Source organism: Gymnoscopelus microlampas (genome assembly GCF_963454915.1).
Source record: "Gymnoscopelus microlampas genome assembly, chromosome: 3".
Taxonomy (NCBI): Eukaryota; Metazoa; Chordata; class Actinopteri; order Myctophiformes; family Myctophidae; genus Gymnoscopelus; species Gymnoscopelus microlampas.
In genome coordinates this window covers 34,275,848-34,298,686 of record NC_139940.1, presented here as the reverse complement: position 1 = coordinate 34,298,686, position 22,839 = coordinate 34,275,848, and the positions used below count along the sequence as shown (strand labels likewise).

The 22,839-nt window shown below is 42.0% G+C and overlaps 1 protein-coding gene across 1 annotated transcript in view; it reads left to right on the top strand.

The window, feature by feature from the left end:
- Nucleotides 1-22,839, top strand: part of LOC311039730 (CUB and sushi domain-containing protein 3-like) — a gene marked incomplete at its 5' end in the record, with an annotated part of 373,258 nt that overhangs the window by 34,120 nt on the left and 316,299 nt on the right. Inside the window, one exon of the mRNA XM_084049684.1 lies at nucleotides 9,386-9,498. Within this exon, the coding sequence (XP_083905810.1) occupies nucleotides 9,386-9,498 (113 nt within the window). The remainder of the gene's footprint in view (nucleotides 1-9,385; nucleotides 9,499-22,839) is intronic.

The window sequence follows — 22,839 nt, the reverse complement described above, 5'->3', positions numbered from 1 at the left end:
AGTTTGGCAGCAAATACACCCATTTCATCTCATTATTAATGGCAATATTTAAATATTTATGCATTCTAATGAATACATAAATAATAAATAACTGTCTATTTGCAATACAGGTCTAAACTGGAATTAAAATCTACCGCAAATCCTAGATCACCCCTTATATTACTACAATGAACAGTATATTCCAGGTTATCAGGACCATTAACCATTACTTTTAAATTAACAATTAATAGACCCCTTAACAGACAACGTCACACTGATAAGAAACAGTATGCGTGCAACCAGTATGCGCGCAATGAAACCCATTCTGTCAGGTCTCGCTAGGACGCGCCTCACTAGCCAACACACAAGAGGGGGTTGGGGTGTGCTGAAACCAGTGCACCCCGAAACAACAGGTTGAGAATTGATTGCATGAAACAATCACCTGTGCATCCAGTCTCAATGTTGGTAAACAAATAATTGGTCTTTACAACGTCTTCAACAAGGGGTCCGGGACCCCTAGGGGTTCTTAGAGTTACTACAGGGGGGCTGCCAAATCATTGTGTGATATATGTATGTATGTATGTATGTATATATGTATATATGTATATATGTATATATTGTTTTTTACATTAACCACCTGAACCCCAGCATCCCTATTCTAAGTAGAACTTTTGTCAAAAATAGCAGATCTACAAGCTCACAGCGCCTTGCAGAATTGGCTATTTTTGGCAAAGACGTTTGGTGTAGAGGGGAAAAAAGCAGACCAAGTACAGTGCCAAAGGTCAAGTTTACTAAGTATTGAGGGTTTAAGTGGTTAAAGGTCTGAAAATACACATTGACATCAATCCAACATTATCAAAAAAACATTAATTGACACAACACCGATGACAGTGCTGTCAAACAAGTCTATGAAGATATCTATGAAATGTATGAAAAAGTTTAATCTACAACACAATTTTATAAAATATGTTTTGGGGGTCCCTGCTTCATCGCTCTCTCAGCCTTGGCCTGAAAAACATTGAAGACCCCTGCCATACAGTAAAACCACACAGCTCGTCTGTGAGCAGTTCGTCTGTGGTATCCTGTGGTATCTTATCTTATCTGAAGTGATCTTCATCGATTCATGCCTATGCAACATCCAACCTGGATCACTTGAATCTGAGGAAAAACTGAAGATTAACCTCCCTTTTGTTGGTGCACCTGCATGTGCAATAATTACAATTTCTGAGCTGAGATAATGATTCAAAAAGTAGCGCAATTTTGTGCTTACAGCATTCAGTATCTCTTCTATTACAGTCTTGAGAATTACTTGCCGATGTAAGATACGATGAAAGGAATATTTAATCAATTCAACAATTGCCTGACGCCAGCGAGAGAATATTAAGTTGTTTGACCAGCCGCCAGACTTTGTACGTATTGCATTCCTCTCTCACAAATTGAGAAATGACATTTTTCACTCTCGACTCATGTCGTGGACAGAGAATGAATAAGGAAGAATGAATGAATTGATAGGACAGTTTGACCTTTAATACCGCAGTTATTAAAACGAAATGTCAGTGTCTGGGGCTTTAGTAATGAGTCAGGACACGTCAGCGTAAAATAAGTCTATTAATCATTCCCTGGTGTTTTTTTCTTTTGTTTAGAAGAGCCAGCTAGCAGGAAGGCTATTTATCACCTAAGCGGATAACGAGCTTTATTCCAGCCTGTTTCTAACAACAAGCAAGAGGCAAGTGGTACACTTAAAGTTCTCAACCCACCAAGCAGAAATAGTTATTTTCCACTTAAAAACAATGTCAGAACATTTGTGCTCTCTTTAGCCTCCCTGCCTATGCAATTTCCTACCTCACTCCCTCCTCGTGGAGAGACTAAAGAGTTTGGGAGTGAGAGGCAGAACGATGGATAGATACAAAGAGGTAAAACTACACAGAAGCAGTGAGTGAGAGAGACAGGCAAAGTAGTTGTGACCATGAGTGAGAGAGAGATAGTGTGAATTAACAGAGAGAAAGGGGAGACATTTTGTGACAGAGAGAGGGTTGTGTGACAGACAAAAAGAGAGTGCAACACACAGAGAGAAAGACAGATGTGAGTCAGACAGATATAGGTACATCATCCCTGTCTCTCTTTCCTTCTCTGTGACTCGACACTACCGTGACTCACTAATCAGATGGTGCGGTGGATATGTGACAGCTACCTTCAGGGTTGATGTAGTGTGTTCAGGTGCGAGGAGAGGCTGCATCTGTCTAGACAATCAGGAGTGTGTGCCCTGCCCAGGCCTGATAGTGATTCAGCTACTACTGTTAACTCTACGGGCCCATAAACATCCAGATGCCATAACCGCTTAGGCCAGTGGTTCTCAAAGATTTTCATGTCAAGGACCCCCAATTGAATAGGTATTAGGCCGGCAGAGTCCAAGACGTTCCAGGGACCCCCCATAAGAGAATATTTTTGGTAAATAAGAAAAAGAGGTTGCGCATCAACAATGGGTTTTCTCAGTGGAGTGCTAGACCCAAAATCCAGTATACATATAATAAGTAGGAATTGAAAAAATCCCCAAAATGTAGCACATCCAAAATTTCAAATCAAAGGAGGACAAAGTACTCACATTTCCACTTTTTTATTGGCACACACCAATAAACGAACGCGTATGCGTTTCGGCTATGAGCCTTCATCACAGCAATATTTTTGGTGTTAGGTTAGATTCAGTATAAAATTGTATAAAACTGCCTATACTGTAGGTGTAGAGATAACAGTGAGAGAGGGTGAAACCTATGATCTGAATAATCATTGTTCATTATTCTTTTAAATTCTCCACTATTCTCGAATAAAGATAGTGGAGAAATGGCTCTGCATGCCTCGAGCGAGGAATGATTGCTGTACGCCCAGCGAATAAGCTTTGATCGAATCCACCAAGTTCCCTGTCTTGGTCGTGCCTGGAGCAGCACATAATTGCTGTATACTTGGGCTGGCATGCTGAAGTATTTTTGAGTGGGAATTGCTTTCATCACATCCCCAATAGTTTCGCTCAAATCATTTGATTCAGGTGATTGTTGGCCTCTAATATAGTGGCATTCGAATGCCCAGTTGCATTTTCCTTGGAATGACCCTTGGCATGCATTTTAATCCAAACAGGAATACAAAAAACTAGTGCATTCTTATTCAAAAACCCATTAACAGTTATATGGTGGAACTGGCATAACGACTTAATTGGGAGAAAATAGAAAAGTAAAAGTAATTTAAAACATTGCACTAATACACCCAAGCACATACACACAATCTCTCACATTACATTACATTACATTACAGTCATTTAGCAGACGCTTTTATCCAAAGCGACTTACACCTCTCCTCTCTCTCTATTTCTCTCTCTCTCTCTGTCTCTGTCTCTGTCTCTCTCTCTCTCTCTCTCTCTCCCTCTCTCTCTCTCTCTCTCTCTCTCTCTCTCTCCTACTTATCAATCACTCTGTTGTCTATAACAACAGTCTGTAACATTAGTTCAAGCCATTTTCTCACTCACACTGTCAACAGAAAATATAAAATTGCCAAATAACAGCATCAGATGACGCATGGAATAATGTCTACTACGTTCCGCGTGTTGATAATCCTAATACATCATGCTTGGATGGGGACAAAAAGTAAACAGGATTTATGGTTCTGTCTTGCTACATTCTTGACAAAGTGCTCCAGGATGCTCTCGCTTCAAGTGTTTGTGCATAGAAGTTGTACTGCTGTGATAAGCCAGTAGAGTTTACAGAGCACCTCATTGTTGTTATGTCTAAAATACTCCCACTGTTTAGTTGTTGTTATTTTGTAGCAGCTTGTTCTCTGGGGGAATACATGCTTTGACCCGGTACAGCCATTTTACTTCATTGTTGGTCTTTTAGGGGTCTTTCCTGTGGGACAGGGGGTCCCGTTGGCACGGTTCTCCAAGGCAATTGGAGGGGGAACACTATATACTGTATATCACATAGTAAATAGCCTTGGGAACAACGGTTCCCGAGCTATGTGGCCCACAGGGCAGGAGCCTATTTCCTGTTGCTGTAGCGTGAGGCAGCTGGATGTACAAGTACATTCCCCAAGCCATGATGTACAAGTACACCTCCTGGACAAGACGTTAGTATGTTGCAGTGCCAAGCAGGGAGGCATGCATTGGGCCCCATTTTTATCTTTGGTATATGTACAGTTTATCACATACCCAGCCTTTATTTGCCCTGAGGGGAGTGATGAAAGGTCAGAGAGTGTGATAAACTTGCGCTGATTGGTCAGCTGCCATAGATTCCCTAGGGGGTACACAGCAGCTGAGCTGACCAATCAATGCAGTTTAAAGGAGTAGTTCACCAAAAAAATGACTTATTTTCTATCAATTACACACTCCATGTAGCCTTGAATTCATGGAGATTATTATTATTTTCTTCACATTCCTAACTCCTAAGTCAATAATCTGATGACCGGCAGAGACTCAAAGAGTTTCAGTAGTCTCAGTAGGAGACTCGAAGAGTTGAATTCAAGGCTTCATGGTGTAATTGATAGAAAATAAGTCATTTTTTGGGTGAACTACTCCTTTAAGTAGCTCTGCACAGTGAACTGGCCCCACTCACAACTTAAGGAACATACATGGACGAAAACTCGGCCACCAAACACAGTTACTGTGGATGGGTTGGTAGAATCGTATTATCAAACCAAAGGCAGGCAGCATCATCCCTCACCTAGAACCAAGGGCTGATACTGCCTGCTCTCGGTTGGATAAGCTCGAGTACAGACAAACGGACGGTTGTTAATCTCTCTCTCTCTCTCTCTCTCTCTCTCTCTCTCTCTCTCTATATAAAAAATACAAAAAATATAAATACAAATTAATAAAAAATGTAATAGTGTGTGTATATACATATATATACACACAGTGTATATTATATAGTACAGTCATTGGGATCCTTACAACACACACACAGTCACACACCGTGTATGTATGTATATATATGTATGTGTTACAGTACGATTGAAGAACCAGTCAGATTGAAAAAGGAGTGCTTGTTTTCTTCGAGTTCACCTCCCGCACTCCCCCGGGGCGGGGCCCCCCGCCCAAAAAATAAATGACGTCTCGGAGATACCGAGACTAGGGGGGGCGATGATTTACGATTCTGTCCCTATCGAGACATAACTCGGAAAGCTCGGTACGGCGACTCGCACGCTTTAGCTCGCTTGGCTGTGCCTCCCGTGGCTCAAGTCACCTTCAGGTGGCACGCCTCTATATATATATATATATATATAATAATACACATAGTAATGTAGAGAGGAGAATATGTGTAGTACTGAATGTCACATATGCATTTTCTTTCAATTCACAACTGCACTAGTTAGAAACATTTGCAAGATAAAACCACTGAGTGTTGTTACAATGAGCTCGCAGAAAATCGTCAGATGGTCTATTCTTATAATAGCCAAGTCCCCTTGAGTGGAGAGTGGGGGAAAGGAGATTTCTAGGTCCAGAAACATTATGCTACACTTAATTACCTATCCATTTAAGAAATGGGGCATATTTCTAATCATATGCATTTCCTGACTGTGATGCATGGAAGTGCTCTGCTTTTTCCTTCTTAAATGTATACTTCAAGAGCCATTTAATGTGAAAATGAAATGGTCCTGTATGAACTTGCCCCGTCAGTATAGGGTCTAATCTCACTTTAAATATGTCCTCCTCAGAGTACTCAGAAGCTCAATTGGAAGTGTGATTTAGTTTGAAACGGTATATATCTTTTTCTTATGTCTCTCTGAGGAGGAAGCAGTGTTTTTTTAATGACATTTTCCAGTGGTTCACCTCTTGCACCTGTTGCCCTGGCAACAGGCGACAGTGGATGTCAGCTGGCGTGGATCCCTTGGACCCCTGTTTATTTTTTGTCAAACACTTAAGTCATAAGGCCCTTGGAATCAAAAGATACATTTAAAATAGAATACTGGAAAATACTTATTTTGATAAAACATAGTGCCAAAGGCCAGTTCAAACCTCAATACCTGTTACCTTGGGATTCAATTACAATAATCTCATACCGCAGTTCTCATGAAATGTCCTATTTACAGTATCTTTTGCAGAGACTCACTAAAAGCAAATAAAGGATGATGACTATTGGCCACACTCCACCATTCTAGTCCAGCCCTGCCTGTGTGCTGTGTTGCTGCAATGCAATCCAAACCGTACCTTGACACACAGTTGAATAGTCTTCATCCCATTGTGTGTCTAACAGGAAGAACCAGGAGGAGAAATATTGTTCCCACCTTTCAGAATTGGGGTCATTGCTCATGGGCAGTGGGAATGGACGTATGGCTGTTCGGTCTGTCGTGGGCGAGATGTGGCCCATTCCCACTGTGCAGTACAGTATGGCGCAGCCACAGTAGTAATGACTTAAGCCAAATGTATGCTTCTGGCATACATTTATGTTTCTGGCATACATTTTACTGTGCAAAGTGCGTCATTTTTGTCGAGTCGCACGTCGGCCAACACTTTTTTTGCCAAAGCATGAATAATAAAAAAAGAAATCGACAGTGACGCTTTTATCCCCACCTTAGTATCCCTGGTAGTGTTTGAAAGCAGGTCCACCACTTATCTACAGTAACCCTTGCTTACAGGACATTTTCCTTCCCTCACTGTGCTATAGTGATCTCACCTAAAGGCACATTCCTAGGTTTTTTGCTAATCCTGTTTTATCCACCGTTAGCCATCACAAAACATCACATTGCCTGAAGTCTTTAGTTTATCAGGTTCCATAAAATCATTTGATTGTGGCGATGCATTTTTACATAGCAGTCCGCCCTCCTTCTCTGCTTTCTATTCTCTAACTTTCCTGTGTCCTGCTGCTACATGCCCTAAAATTAACTTTACAGTTTACAGCCTTTACAGTTTAGTGGCCAAAATTCATCCCATGGTGTCCAATCGAAGCCCTATGCGCCCCACTTTGTACAATGCAGCCATCGCATCACTGTGCTGTTTGGCATCATAGTGTGCAATCTTGGTGGGTCACATCGACCTCCTCTCTCTGCGTGTCTGCCACTGACTGTACTGTTCTTTTCGGTTCTGCTCGGCCAATAATTAGTTCCCCGTGGATCCCCCACACCCTCCAACTTGAGGTATGGAGGGCAGTTCTAAAGACAACACAGCATGACATCAAACTATAATTCATTGAAAATGTATAAGTCCCACGTGGAGAGACAGCCCTTTGTAGCCCCTACCCCCTCGCCTGTTAGAACAGCGCTTGGAGATAGGCTGCGTTGTTAAAGAAAACGAGATGGCCTTGCTGTTCGCTGTTGATGCAAGCAACCCACGAAAGAGAAAGACAAGAGATGGAGGGCTAAAGGTGAAAAGGCTAGGGGAAAAAAAATATTATAGGAAAATGAATAGCAGTGCTTGGATTCACTAGATGTGCTCCTCATCTAATCACTGCTCCAAGGCTCTGAAGATAAATCTAGACTTACTGAATGAGAGTCTTGACTTGCTTGTAACAGTTGACTTGCGGGGCCTTTATCAGTACCAAAATCTGATCAAAGCTTCATGTGCTTTCATGATAATACTTTAACTAGCATGTCATGTGTGCACTACTGTGTACCTGTGTGAAATACTCCAAACACGGTCACAGTTCTAAAGTCCCCTTTCCATATAAGTGTCCAAAAATACATCTAATAGGAATTGACTGCTGGTTGTATCTTGGCATACTGTGCAGTACCTGCAACGGAGAATAATTATTTACTGCTTGGGGCAGCACAGTTCACTGTGCTGTAATTGGAAACTCTATTGAAGTTGTAAATACAGCACCCTCTTGCTTTGCTGTCACGGGGGGAGTTTCTTTATTTTACATGAGGCATGCTATAGACATCATTCACGTGGCTTATTGTCAAGCAGAGATGTAGTCGCAACAAGACAAACGACAACAAAACAGGCAATAGAAAACAAGAAAGCAATTGAGAACAAGACATTTTATCCAATGTGCAAGTTCTGCTCTCCCTAACTGTTACAGATCCCGGCTTGTGGGTCTCGAAAGGTCGATAGAACATCGGCAACTGCAGCTGAAGAATGGTCCGCAACACATCTTGTTTACGACGTCGTGAAAGCAAATGGATTTGTTTGGATCCGCACCTAATTTGAAAGGGAGCAATGAAGCGGTCTGTTACAATGCAGCTGCCAAACATCAACAACTCTCCAACAATAGGGAAGGTGCTGACTTGGATGTTGATTGTAGAATATTGAGTATGTTATTGGTGGACAAATTGCATCACAATTCTCAGAGCAATTCTCGGATTTAATGCAGTGCGGCAGTATACCAACTAAACACTTGGACAATTCCATTTTACTGTAGGCTACATTACATTTCTGTCCTTTTCTCATACTTCTGCAGCCATTTAAGAATGGTCAACTACAGAAAATGGCTGCGGTTATGATTAGTAGTCGGCATACATTTTGAAAACCTAGTATGAACTAGAAAAAGTGCGCCTCTGAGTTTTCCTTGGCCTCTAGGGAGTGCGCATACAATGTTTTACACAGATCGGTGGAGTTACAGGTGAAAACGCGAATCGGCGTGTTATAGCGCTACCATGAGGCTGATTTGAAAATGTTCAAGTACCATTTCTTCCTCGGTTTAGTGGGAATGTGCGCAAAATTTCACGGAAATCGCACGCTGTGTTCATGATTTGAGGCATTTTGTTCAAAAAGAAGCACTTCTGCAAACTGGAAGCCAATCTTAGCCAATCAGGATGGAATATGAAAAATCTGAAAGACCCGTTTTGTTTAATGACTATAGAGATACTGTGTACCGATTTGCGTGATGTTTGGACACAATCTGTAGGAGTACTGTCAAAAAATGTGTTTTGCACAAATCTGCTTCCTGGTGGCGCTATGACAGGCCCATGTGAAAAATTTGGGGCAAATGTTCTGCTCTGGCACCCAGGGAGTGTGCGTGCACAGTTTTGCTGCGATCAAGCCAACGGTGATGGAGAATAGCTGTTCACAGACGGAACCACACACGGACGGACGGGCAGACAGGGTGCAAAACATCCTCTTGGCCTGGTGGAGACAATTACTATGGCTATGACCTCTAACAAATTGAACTCAGGCTATATACTGTATATCTTTGTCTCCCCTGTGCTTATAGCATCTAAACTTTTCAACAAATCGACTTCGAACATCGAACATCGAACAGTCAATATTGATTGCTTGGGGTGCGAGGACAACCCAAGAGAATCTCATGTTGGAGGTGTACTCTTACTGTGTTGAAAAGTGCAAGTGTTTTATGAAAGTGAATCTGTCTTTGGGAATGTGCAGTTATACACTGTATTGCAGCTAAGCGTTTTCCCAGCCTGTGTGATGGGAAAAGAGGGGTGGGGGGCTGTTAAAACACATATTCATGACCTTCATTTCTTTTCTTGACAGGTTAACTGGATTTACAATTCCACCGCCTGTTACCAGTTCTGGCCCGATCTTTTCACTGAGGCTTACCAGTGACTTTGCAGTAAGCGCTCATGGATTTAAGATAGCATATGAAGGTAAGGAAAACATACTCATCTTTTCCCTGTTACCCGATGTGTTCTTTTGTCCTTTTTTATATTAAGCACACAGTGAATTGAACGTGCCATTCAATCTGGTGATTAACATGACAGCTGTAGATGAACCGGCTCTTGATTCAGTCGACAGATCCACCAGCCGTGACAATCCGTTTATTCTTCAGAGAGGACGGTGTTAATCACACCTACCCCTTATGATTTCCTGCAGGACTTCCACAGCTGAGTTATGAAAACATTAGGTGCCTCAATTAAGCAAATGAATCTCATATTTTCCAAATCAACATTACTTTCCCCCAAAGCCCTGGACCTTTTCTGCAACTCCAGAGGTGCATTTGACATCTCGGCAGATGGTGAAGGGAATTACTTGAACTAATGGATGAGCCGTGGTATCTGTGTTGAAGCAGAGCTGAGTGCAGCAGGGAGTTATCTAAATGAACTATACTTATGTGACGTCTCTCTCTCTCTCTCTCTCTCTCTCTCTCTCTCTCTCTCTCTCTCTCTCTCTCTCTCTCTCTCTCTCTCTCTCTCTCACTCTGGTTCTCTCTGTCTGTAGCCCTTCACTTATCCACCTCTTACCTTTATACTCACTCGTCTCCAATCTGTCTTTATCAGTGTTGATTTCGTCGACTAAAACTATGACGAAAAATGTTCATTGACTACCTTTTTTCACTGACAAGCTAAATAAGAACTAGTGGAGAAGAGATCCAGTAGAACTAAAAGGTGTTGCGCTCTGAAAATAGCAGATCTACAAGCTCACAACGCGTCGCGCTGCGAGGCGTTGTGAGCTTGTAGATCGTCTATTTTCAGCATGCAACCAAGCGTAAAATCAGCCATTACGACGCCATCAAGGCACCGCCAAAATACATTTTAGTCGACTAAATCATCTGTAGATTTAGTCGACTATAATCTTATGATATTTAGTCGACTAAAACTAGACTAACAGTAAAACATTTAAGATGACTAAAATATGACTAAAACTAAATGGAATTTGATTCAAAAGACTATGACTAAAGTATTTTGAATTTGGGGGGGGGGTGTCCCAGCAAAAGTAGTTAATATAGCATCACAATCATCTTAACCACTTTAACCTTATACTTTGGCTATTCAAAAATAGCAGATATACAAGCTCATAGCGCGGCACCAAGAACTGTGCTATGAGCTTGTAGATCTTCTTTTTTTAATCGTGAACAGTATTGCTAATCTTTGAGTATATATATTTTTAATGCGAACATTTTTAACTCTAATCTTTGCTGCTGGAGGTCCCCTGGCACAAAACATTTTCAGATGGGGGTCCGCGGATCCAAATATATATAAATTTGGGGGACCGTGGCACAAAAAAGTTTGAGAACCACTGCTCTAAGCCCCTCCTCCTACACCTCCTCATCTTCTTCATTCTCCCACCCTATCTCACATCCACTTCATTCACCTCTACCCCCTTCCTCTGACACCATACCCTGCTCGCACATGCCCTATCTCCAAGGCCTGGTGAGTCTCCCCTATCCATCTGCCCATCTGCTCTCTCTCTCACTCTCTCTCTGTCTCTCTGTCTCTCTCTATCTCTCTCTCTCTCTCTCTCTCTCTCTCTCTCTCACACGCACACACACTCACGCACGCACACATTCCTCCCTCTCTCTGTGTCTCCACAGGGTGTCTATTGGTATCTTGTTCCTCTGACTCCCATCTTTCGCCTGCGTAATGTTCAGTGGAATCTCATGCTGATTTGGATGTTAATCACATTCTTATTCACACGAGGTCTACATATCTCTAGTTACTCACTACTGAGGCTAATGAGGAGGAAGTAAGAGAAGACTTGTGGGAATATATACATTTATTCCAGGGTATTATGTACAGTATATCAGCTAAATCCATGCAGGTGTGAGTCTCTGGGAAAGCCATATTGTAGTCAAGGAAAAGGACAGTATAAATAGTTAAACAGGTGCCTATAGTACTACGGTGTATAGTTGAGAAATAATGCTGCAATTGCATGCTGTGACTGTTAACTTTACCTTATTCAATGCAGTTTGTAGATGGCATCACGAGTTTATCATCTAAAACCATTATTATGATTATTACGGTCAGTGACCATAAGGTTGACAAATACAAACCAGAACTAGTGTACCTGTATGCCCGCATGTAGAATACCATACTCATTTAAATCACCCCGCATCTTTCTTGCTTGTTATGTTTGCATACCTTGCTATAGCATCCTCATGAATATGTATTTGGTGCCTGTGACACTAGACGTGTGACGCTTGTAGCGGCTTGGAGATGATTGAATCACGACTGCAGCTAAGTGGATTTGAATCTGCATGCATATGAAGGAGACAGAGAAGGACACGGCCGGATGGAATCTCATTTCCAGCTGGCCTGTCAATCTTTCGTCAAGCACAAGGGATTGCAAAACACTTTTGACTTGCTGTAGGTTTTGCCTCCCAACTATTACCTCTCTTCCTGTCCATAGTACCTCCCTCTCCTGTCAGTGTGATGCTATAAAACCTTGACCTGTTCTCTGCGTGAAAGGGCCAAACTGCATTGTCTGCTTAGTAGACTGAAGTCCCAAGGAATAGTGATTTTGGGTGTTTCTAAGAGATAATAGGGGGAAATAGCCTTGAAACTTTCCAAGGGACACTGCTTGAGATATGATAATTATGCTTTCAGCTGCAGGGAATTCAATCTGGTTGCCCTTCATTGAAGAATGAGTACTTTGCAATAGAAACATTGTAAACCCTGTCTAAACCTGCTTGCATCCATTATCTTCATTTGTATAGAATTTTTACAATGACCCATAAACCCTTGCCTTCTCTCCCTTGCTTTCCTGAATAATTTGCCATGTTCTCTGTCTACCCCTGCAGTTTAGTCATTGGGTTGAAAGATTTGTGTCTGCATCATGCCCATATATGCGTGAACCGTGAATGTATTTCATTTTACCTTTTTGCCTTGTGATCCAATATAAGTTCAGTCGATGGTATGAGTATGAAGATCCAGCCAGTCGGCTGAGCAGCCAACTAGCCTCTAAGCCAGCTAGGCAGGCATTCAAACAGTTAGGCCACGTGGCTCCAGTGGGGACAGCATGCGTCTTACTGTATGTGCACACGAACACTGACACTCTCAAACTTCTGTCTTCTTCAAAGAGCTACAGAGTCATTAGTTATGAAGGCAGAATTGTAGCACAGCCTCACAGAAATCTCCCACCCTTCTAGCCTGGGATCCATCTGCTTTGTAGTTTGCAGAGTCTACTCTACAGAGAATCAGCGAATATGGAAACGGTTTAGTGCTTAAAAAACAACAACAATTCCGATCAGCATTATTCAGGGGCATCATAGTTGTAGAGCCTACCCATAAACCAGTGATGCAAGTTAGCTAGCATCACAGGTTGTAGCTAATATCAATTGGTCAATCTTTGGCATGTGTTTTATTCTAACTCTTAGTGACGAGGCTACTTAACTTCTTTAAAAATGTTCCCAATTCAAATTCCAATTTCTTTATTTCTTCCTTTATTTCTTAGATGGGACAGTGCCCACAAGGAGCACATGGTACATGTAGTGCACCAAATGGCTGAGTCACCAGGCACCCCTCGATTTGGCGTTTCTGTGGGGGAATGATAACACAGCAGTATATACCAGATACAAATGGCCAGATACAGTTTTGGAACATTTTGTGGGTTCTAGACACTGCACACTGAACAATACCTACCTTACGTCTGTGATGAGGACTTTGGCAAACCGTCACACTCCCACTGTGGGTGAAAATGTGAACCATAAAGTATGTAAATATTGCACAGCACCGCTGCTGTCATTTCACTGTACATGTGCCATGCTGATTTAACCCTGCTTTTAACCACTTAAACCCTCTAGTCTTAGTGAAACGCTCATGAGTTGCAACTGCTCTTGGACCGCTTTTTTCTAGTCACTTCAAATCTCTTCGGCAAAAATAGCAAGCTTGTAGATCTACTATTTGTGGCTGGTGTTAGCCCTTAAGGTATTTGACAGGAAACCTCACTCATATCACCACTCCCTGCAATATCCTTCAGAATTAGTTTCTTGAGTTTTCATAATTTTAAGGTTTTTAAACAGGTTTGTGTTATAAGATCTTACATGGACTGTGCCTGCCTCCCTTTAGGGAATGCATCAAGAGGAGGACTGTTAGTGGGATTGGCACCAGGTGCACTAAGTGCAGCACAGGCGAGCCACATTCGGACAAAATGTCCTATCAGTACAGGGTTGTTCGATGTGGAATAATCTCCCATTGGCCAAAAGAGATAATACTACTTTTATATCTTTCAAGCTTAAAAAATGGTTACTTGATAACCAATCTTGTGGCCATTTATAATCAATCCTGCACTTTATCTGACAACATATCCTGCGACTACTAAAAATGAATACTGCACTTAATATAGTATTAACTTACTTTTTGTTGTGTGTGAGGACTGGATACAAATTTGCATCATTGCTAAGTCCAGTGTATTCACATTACATTTCTGTATTGTTCATATGGTGTCCCGTCTAAATAAACAAATAAAGTCATTAAGTATGTTCCGCCCAGAATAGGGATGCTGGGGTTCAAGTGGTTAAATTGATGTTCACCAGCATTTTATTAATTTTGCATGTGTTTGGTCTCTAATTTGGCTGAATTGGCCATGGGCATGGCATGCATGCATTTGGACTTGATTGACTCATGATCATTGATTATGTGACCTATAGTTCAAGAGTTATAGAGTACAGAAGTCCTGACGTCACTCCGACTACTACACAGCGTTATTTTTTGTATTGGAAATCCCATAGGCAAATCTTAGACTGCGTCATATAAGAACTGTTCCAAAAATAAACAAACCACCCCGGCAATTTTGTCAGGTATGTGACTCTGTGTCGTTTATGATATTCAGTTACATTTGTGAACGTCTGTGTTTGGAGAAAAAAGTTTTCTTACTCTTTGGATAAATTAGTACTTTTTCACCGTCAGTTGATGCTTCATACTGTATCCATATGAGTAAAATCACCGGGGTGGTTTGTTTATTTTTGGAACACAGTTCTTATATGACGCGATCTGCACGGGTGGGCCCCAAATGTCTCGGCGCCCCAATGTTCCTTGCGTCACGGTAGGTACGCCTCTGATTCTGTCCAGTCGTTTCACAAGCAGATAGACGCACACAAACAGGGGCAAAAGCATACTCTCCGCCTCCCAGCCTTCAGTTCTGGCTGAGATAATTAGGAAATCAATGTAGTTCGCATGTGAAATCCAAACGGGAAAAATACATGGTTCATTCAACTTCGCTGGCTGGAAGTGTGCTACTGTGCTTCATTGAATTCTAATGGCCATTAAATACTGTTATTTTTTTAGGGGAAGGTGCTTTATTTCCCCCTAAAGTTATGCCTGGATACAGCCGCTTTTGCTACTCACCAAAACAAAGACGGTTTTAAGATGTTGAAAGTCTACTTTCCTTAGTGGGAACTCTCGGAGCCCCCCACCTGTCAATAGAAAAATTACATTGACCGGATCTGTAGGGAGCGCAGGGGAGCTACTAAAACATTTTTTCCATCGGGTGGATTATTTTACATTTTGGTAAAAAAGTGTATTTTAGACATGAGGTGGGGTTGAGAGGCTGAGAATGGCTGAGAGTGTTCCCACTAGGGAAAGTAGGCTTTCACCTCCATAAAACCGTGTTTGTTTTGGTGAGTAGTGAAAGTGTATTTTTATTTTTACTAGAGAAGAGAGGCTGCGCTACCAGGGGTGTGCGCGCAACGGCTCGAAAGTACCATAGCGTTCAGGAGAACTCCTTCTAACGCTTTGGACCAGAGCTAACTTTAAGCTACAATCTGGGACTTATTTTAATACACTAGAGTTTCGGGGGGCTACGCCCCCCTCAACCCCAGCCGCGCACGGGGCCCAGCGTTGGCGCGTGTATATTGGGGTACCGAAATTTCCGGAGCAAAACTGTCCAAAAGGAAAAGAAAAAAAAAAAAATGGGGAAAAAATGTTAATATTTATTTTTAACTTGGTGGTCCGCGGACCCCCTGGTGGTCCGCCGACCCCCTGTGAGTGTTGGGACCCCCGGGGACCCCCCTGGAACATGGCGGACCCCTTCGGCTGTTTTTTTTTTTTTCATGCACGGTTTGCTTGTTTCTGTCGCTTGTTTTTGAAAACCTGGCATGAACGTGGCAACCCGACTGACATCACTGACGTATCCTTGGTATTTGTACTTCCGGGTTGCATAATGATGACATCACTGTCGAGTCCTTTGGTGTCATGAACCTAGGCTGGTTTGTTTACCAGATTTGCCAGCGTGCTATGGTGCTGTACTGTGGCCGTCGCCGTGTGTTTTTGTGTTTGGGGTGTGCATGGCACGTGAAGGACGGACATATTGTGATGGAGACATGAGTGAAGTGAAAGTAACGGCCTGGGTGGAACAAAGGAGGTACGTAAGAAGGGGGGGGGTTGAAGCGAAGGAGCTGCGTGTGTGTTGTTGTGGAGGAGATGGGCAGAGTTCAATGGCGGCCGCTCGTGTTGTTTCGGCTCTGTTCGGCTCAAGCCGTCGCCGTTCGGTGTCGGCGGTGTGCACGGTAAACGGTAGGAAAGTGATTCACCTTCCGTTTTGTCCGTAATGTGGTGAGTGGAATAAATTATGTTGCGACTTGGAAACTGTGAAGTGAGCAATGATAGGTGCCCTACGCCACCCGTAAATTGTGAAAGTCGGCCGTGGCTACTGTGTTGGCGAGCTGTGCTGTGTCGCCGTTGTGTTTACTCGATTACAGAGCTGTGGCTATAGCATCAGCGGCGTGCGGAAATAACTTGTCGTTTATATAATTAGATGTCAATATGTAAATACAATTTAACTAACACTTCTGCTGTGGTTGGTTGGAGATGGTCTCCCTACTCTTCCACTGAGAAATGTCGACTCCGGTGTCGGGTAGAACGCCAGCTTTGGGAATGTCGTGCGTTTGTGTACCCGGAAGTAGAGACGTACTGTGATTGGCCAGTAGTCACTTTGAGTGGCAGTTGGGGCAAACGCAGTCAGGCAGACGCAGTCCTCACAAACGCAGTCAGTGGGGCAGACGCAGTCCTCACCAATAATATTTACTATTCTGTCCATATCGGTACATAACTCGGACGGCGCTGAGTCGACTAGCAGACCTTCGGCTGGTCGTCGCGGGCACTCGCGCCTGGAGGCGCTCGGGCGCGACTCCTCAGCCTCAAGGTCTGCTGAGTCGGCGCGCCTCCGTCATGGTCCAAAACTATACTTTATCGGCGAAAAAAAGTAGTCCGCGGATGACAGAAAAAGTTTCTCCCCAAGCGGGAGTCGAACACACACTCCCAGTGGTAGTGGGTTGGGGGTCTAATGATTAGCGAGGTGCGCCACTGAGGCCGGTGCCGAGATTGGGTATTTTGGTTGTATTAGAATGTGACGTCCTAACTCTTCTATTGTAGAAGAAAGAAGTCCCCGCCCGCGCCCCCGCGCCTCGCCGCGCCCCCGCCCAAAAGGGGGCGCCTCGCCCCTTCGGGGCGAGGCTCCCCATATACGCACTACACTTAGATAGCTGGCCCCCTTCCACTGAGAAATGTCGACTCCGGTGTCGGGTAGAACACCTACTGGTTAACAATGTCAATAAAGTTATTTGAAGCAGACGGTGCACCGGATTGGACACTAGATGCAGCGGCATTGTCGGGAGAGACAAAAACTCATGGATTGTAGCTTTATCTCTCTCTCTAAATGTTTTCTTCTGCTTGTTTGTTTATTCCTCCCTGGAATCATGTGAATTGTTTGCTGCTGTGAGGTTTAGTATCATGTACTGTTGGTTCAACTTTAGTTTATTGATAGTTAAATATGTTACAAAAGGTTAAGAGCCACCCCCAGCATGAATTAACATTGTTTGCTTCTCCCTGCTATTAAGTTTGTTTTGCTAGTGTCGTGAAGTTTAGCATCAGCCCCTTGGTACTCTGCAGCAGCTGTTTTCTCAAGGTTGAGTTATATCAACAATTTACTCAGGGTCCAGCAGACAGGCATACTCATTAGCTCCGGGCTCATGCTGTATATAAAACCCTTGATTTCTTTAGAGGATTCTTCAGACTCTCATAAAAGTTGAACTGAACAATTCATTGTTCAGTTCAGAGGCTATTATTCAGAGTACCACCTCTCCCCTATAGAGGAGAGTAACTAGCTGTAGTGAGCTCAGGTTTCTGAGCATACAGATGCCTGTATCTGAAGGAATGGCTTCAGATTCTTTGCAATATGTACTTTGAATTAATTCAAAGGTCTGCCTGTCTGACTCATTAGGTATGGCTTTCCATACACCAAAGGGCATTGAATCAGTGCTGGTATAATTACAGCTGGGATGCATCCATTACTTTTTAATTAGTGACCTGGGGTGAGTTTCTCAAAACGTTGGGTTGCCAAAGCTGCTCTTTGTTTCTCCATGCAGCTCCCTCATGCATAGCCAGAAGACAGTGATGATTATAACATGAATGTCTGATAATTCCTCTTTCTATGTGATGAAATGAAATTGCTGAAAGGCGACACTTAAATTCTAGGTGGGGATTTTGAAAAAAATAAAAAAGTAAAACAACTGAATACAACCATCAGAATTCAGACATCTTAGATAGTTCAATACATTTTTATTTTAGGCCAACACTTAAATGTCATAATCCTGAGAGACTAATCTCAGTTATTGATGATGAGTTCTCATTATATAGATAAATTAGCAGATCTACAAGCTCAAAACGTGTTGCGACCCCGGTCAATGAACTACATAGGGTTTACGTGGTTAAATAGCTCCAGCATGCTTTCCCTTTACTATTCTGCAATCACCATCAACATCCTTTCATGGTAGACAAACATTTTAATCTGATCTTAATCGCTTGTGGTGAAAGGTTTTTTGAAAATGTTCCTTTAGTCACGGATACTTGTCAATGGCCTCTGATTAAATGTGACTTTCGACCATGACCATTTGATGATCTGTCTGGTGGAGATTTTCTTGAGATTTTCTCGATGCGAATGTTTTCATCTCTGCAGTGCAGTGTGTTGAATACTAAGTAAGGGTTCTCCTCAAAATTGTAAAGGGCTGCGATGGCGGGTTTGTAGATATTTAGATAGTCTTTGATATGTTAAATGAAGTCACATCTCGTTGAACTGCACCAATTTGGTTTTTCAAACAAATGTATCTGAATTTCAGAGGCCCCCAATAATTCCCCACTGCGAGATGTTTGTTTTATGATGCCAGAGAGCATGCTGTGCCAGCGCTTCCTGGGGGTGGACAGGGAATGACTACACAAGTCAGTACATAATAAAAAAAATAATCACGAATATATAGGATTGCATATACGGCATAGTCTGAGGTACTGTTGCACTGCGTGTTCTCCTTGTACTCCTTTTTTCCTCCCTCCATGGTCTGTCACTATTTAATCTTGCCTGTAAATACCGTATAAACAGCCACCAGTTGATGACAGGGGATTAATATTGCATTTGCCTGGAATAAGGCATACGGGGATCTGTATATAAGCATATGGAGGATCTGTATATAAGCATCTGCACTGTAAAGTGGATTAGTAATTGGATTAGCAAATGATTCCTGGAAATGAACATTTGAAAAATGACCTCACAGCTGTGTCGGTCAATGAAATCAACTTTGATCAGGGCCTCAAATGTGCCTATGTGCACAGCACACACACTCTCTCTCTCTCTCTCTCTCTCTCTCTCTCTCTCTCTCTCTCTCTCTCTCTCTCTCTCTCTCTCATACACACTACAGTCATGGAGTTTGTCCAAGAACATTTTGTACTTTTTGTCGTTGGTTTTTCTTACCTGGCCCATTTCAATAATTAGCTGAGCCCAGATGGCACATATCAAAAATAATAATTACACTTGACTGCATGATCAGTATCAAGCTGGTGGACAGAATGCAGTTTTATATTCCTGTTAAAAGAACATCAACATCGTATTAATTAGATTGTATTGATAGTCAGCTGCCAAACTCAACTCTCCAGGCCTCATTACCTTGATGCAAGATTTCTTTAAAACATTACACAACATAAAGAATATATTGAGAACATTTCAGAAATGCACTGCAAATTGACAAGACTCTTGCACCAATCTGACAACACATGCATGGTATTTAATTTCAGTGCTGCAATTTCACAAAACACAAGCAAAATGCAGAAACACATGTTGCAATTTGACGACACATATTACATTTAGAGAAGTGCTGCAAATTCTGAAAACGAGAGATAAAAATAAAAGCATGGTTGGGTAGCCTGACGGCTGCATGCACAAAGGACTGGCCAAGTCGCTTTGAGGTGTGGCGTGGAGGGATGAGTCTGTATTACACTGCAAGACTACAAGAGAACAATTTTAATACTACATATTATAGCTTTCATTTTGAAGGCAAACTTGACCCATTTCTGGTGGAGCAGTGTCTTATTCAGCGTAACGTCTATGGCCCGCTCCCGGGTGTTTCTGATATTTCCGTTGTGTTGTGAGCCTATTTGCTGAATCTCTCAATTTACTTGTTTTCTGAATTTGCGGCACTCTTCTAACTGCGGCATTTTTGTGAAATACCATGTTTATTTTGCGACACATAAATGTGTTTTCTTAAATTGCTTGTGTTGTGTCCCTTTGCAGTGCATTGGGGCTCTCTCTGCTACTCTAGATATAGGCCTACATAAAACAGGTATTTCAACACTAGATGCTTCTGTTCCCAAATACTTGCTTAATTACCTGCCCAGAGTGAGGGATGCTCACAGGAACCCCTCCAGGGGAATTTTATATGATCTCGTTCCCTCCAGTTTCGGGACGCTTAAGGGGAAAAAAATGTTTTATCACGCAGCCACCACTCTGTGGAATGCCTCTTATCTATCTATCTATGTAACAGAATGCAAACACACTAGATGGAACAGTCCGACCAGGGCCAACTGCCCTCCTATATCCTTACCTTGACCTTAATCGCACCAATAGTCTCAGGCATAGATACACATAGATAGCTCATTGGCCGCTGCTGTTCATTTGAGTGATGTGTCATCGCAGTCGCCATATTATCTGGTCGAGCCGTGCCTCTGCCTCATAATGCATGTATGCCACATGTAGTGTCTCAGTAGGTTTCTCCACAGTCTGTCCATAATCGTAACTCACTGAATTCTCAACCGATTTCCATGTGGTTTGGTTCGTCAAAAATGTCAGACATATAGACGTAGAACTTAATATAGGATAATGTTCAATATAAATTGTGGGTTTACTGTACATACAAAATTCGTTTCTCATGTAGTAACATTACACGTTATTGTTATAAAACAAACAAAGAACAGAGTTGTCTTGGATGGGTATTGTTAGGATTTTTATGAGTCCGGTTCCGGTTCTGCTAATCGGTTCTGGTTCCTAACGGTTCCCTATTTTGGTTCCAAAATGGTAAAAAAAATAAGGTTGCACCGAGTGGAAAATTCTTGGCCGAAACCGAATACCGAATATAGGAAACACTTGGCCAAAAACCGAATACCGAATGGCCGAAAATGATATATATTTTTTAAATACAAAAATTAAAAAAAATGTTTTACTATTGCTGTCATGGCTATGCCTCTGCTACATGATTATGACAAAACGTATCAGCACTCTAATGGATCCATATTGAGATCAGTTATTTAAAACATATAGTTATTTATTGTGTAGAATTATTTATTTACTATTGTGTAGTAATAGAATTAAGGGGAGGGGTGGGAGGGGGGGGGGGAGGGGGAGGAATGTCAGCTGGGCTCAGAGAGGGAGAAGCAGTGTATACTCCTACGACAGTCCGCATCTAGGTAGGAACCTAGCCCTGAAACATGACTGTCATACCATGACCCCCGAGCCACGGATGTTAACAAGGCGACCCGGACCGCTATAAGTACCCGTATCTCCCGTATTGTTCAATAAAAAGCAGAATTTCTGTTTAAATTCTGTTAAAAACCTTGCGTGTACATTTTGTGGCAAATTGGAAATGGGCCTATTGACTGACTTTTGACAGTAAAAGTCAAGTTTATTTAAACAAAAATCTATTGTGTACTCTACATAGCCAATATGTACAAACACATTCGAGGGGAAAAGGTGAGTGAGTTAACAAGCCCCAGCAGCATGTTGAAACCTCTATCAAAACCTATTGTACATTCCTAGTTGTTGATTATTAAAATATATTTCAGTAGTTTTGTTATTCTGATTTATGTGATGCCTGGAAGGCCAAGGGTTATGTTCAGTTCCCCAGGCATCAATAGAATCTCACATCACTGATTTAAATATACATGAGTGCTTAAAGGCGTTTCACAATAATATCTTTAGGGGTCCAGGCAGTGAAGGTCTAGGGAGCCTATTGTTTTTGTTCACATAATTATTTTTTTCAGCTTAAAGTGTTCAATGCAGAAAAAAAACGTAACACCCAAATTGGCAGGTGGCTTATGACACTTATTGACCTCAAGGTGGTGCTGTAATTATCGAGTTTACAGTTTCACAATGATCTCAAACAGCTTGTCCTACAGTCATCAATTCAGTTTCTCAAGTCATCGGCATCGGCTCTAAAACGAGATGAAATTTCACAACTTTTTCGCAATTTTCTCAAAATTCTGTTTTTGACATTGCATCAGAAACTGCTGGGCCAGTTATACCAAGACTTAGTCTGGATGATCTATACAGACTTCACTAATCTTACGTTAAGGAATTTTTGATATGGCAATCCATTTTGGAATTATATATATTTAAATGTATAAGTTACATTTTACATACATGCTCATAAATCTAAATTAGCTTAAGATATTGTAACCAAACTTGCTGCCAATAGGAGATGCCAAAACATTTATACCTCACATGTTTTCAGAAATTCATAAGACATGTGTTGTCCTGATGGTCTAGTGCAGTGGTCCCCAAGCGGTGTGCCGAGGCACGTTAAATCCAGGTGTGCCATTAGACAAATCCTGTTGTGCCTTGGGATTTTGTAAGCACACATTACTATTGCAATATACTGTATACTATACTATAACTATACAAAAGGTTATGAATTATTTTGTTATTTACTTTATCAGCGCTAATTTCCCAATACAGAGGCAATGTTATACCCTAAAACACATACTGTATAACCACTTTCAACCTACTGTCCCTATTCTGGCATGTTTATTCATTATTTTTTCCACAAATCCTATATTAAAATTACCTGGTGGGTGGGTGGTAGCTAGCACACCTTTGATCTCACAACACGTTGCATCTTGATACGTTGTGAGCTTGTAGATCATAATATTGCGTATTGATCATGAACACCACACACAATAGCCTAATAATTATTACCATCTGATGAGGAAACTAGTGGATGAAAGCTGTGTCCAGAA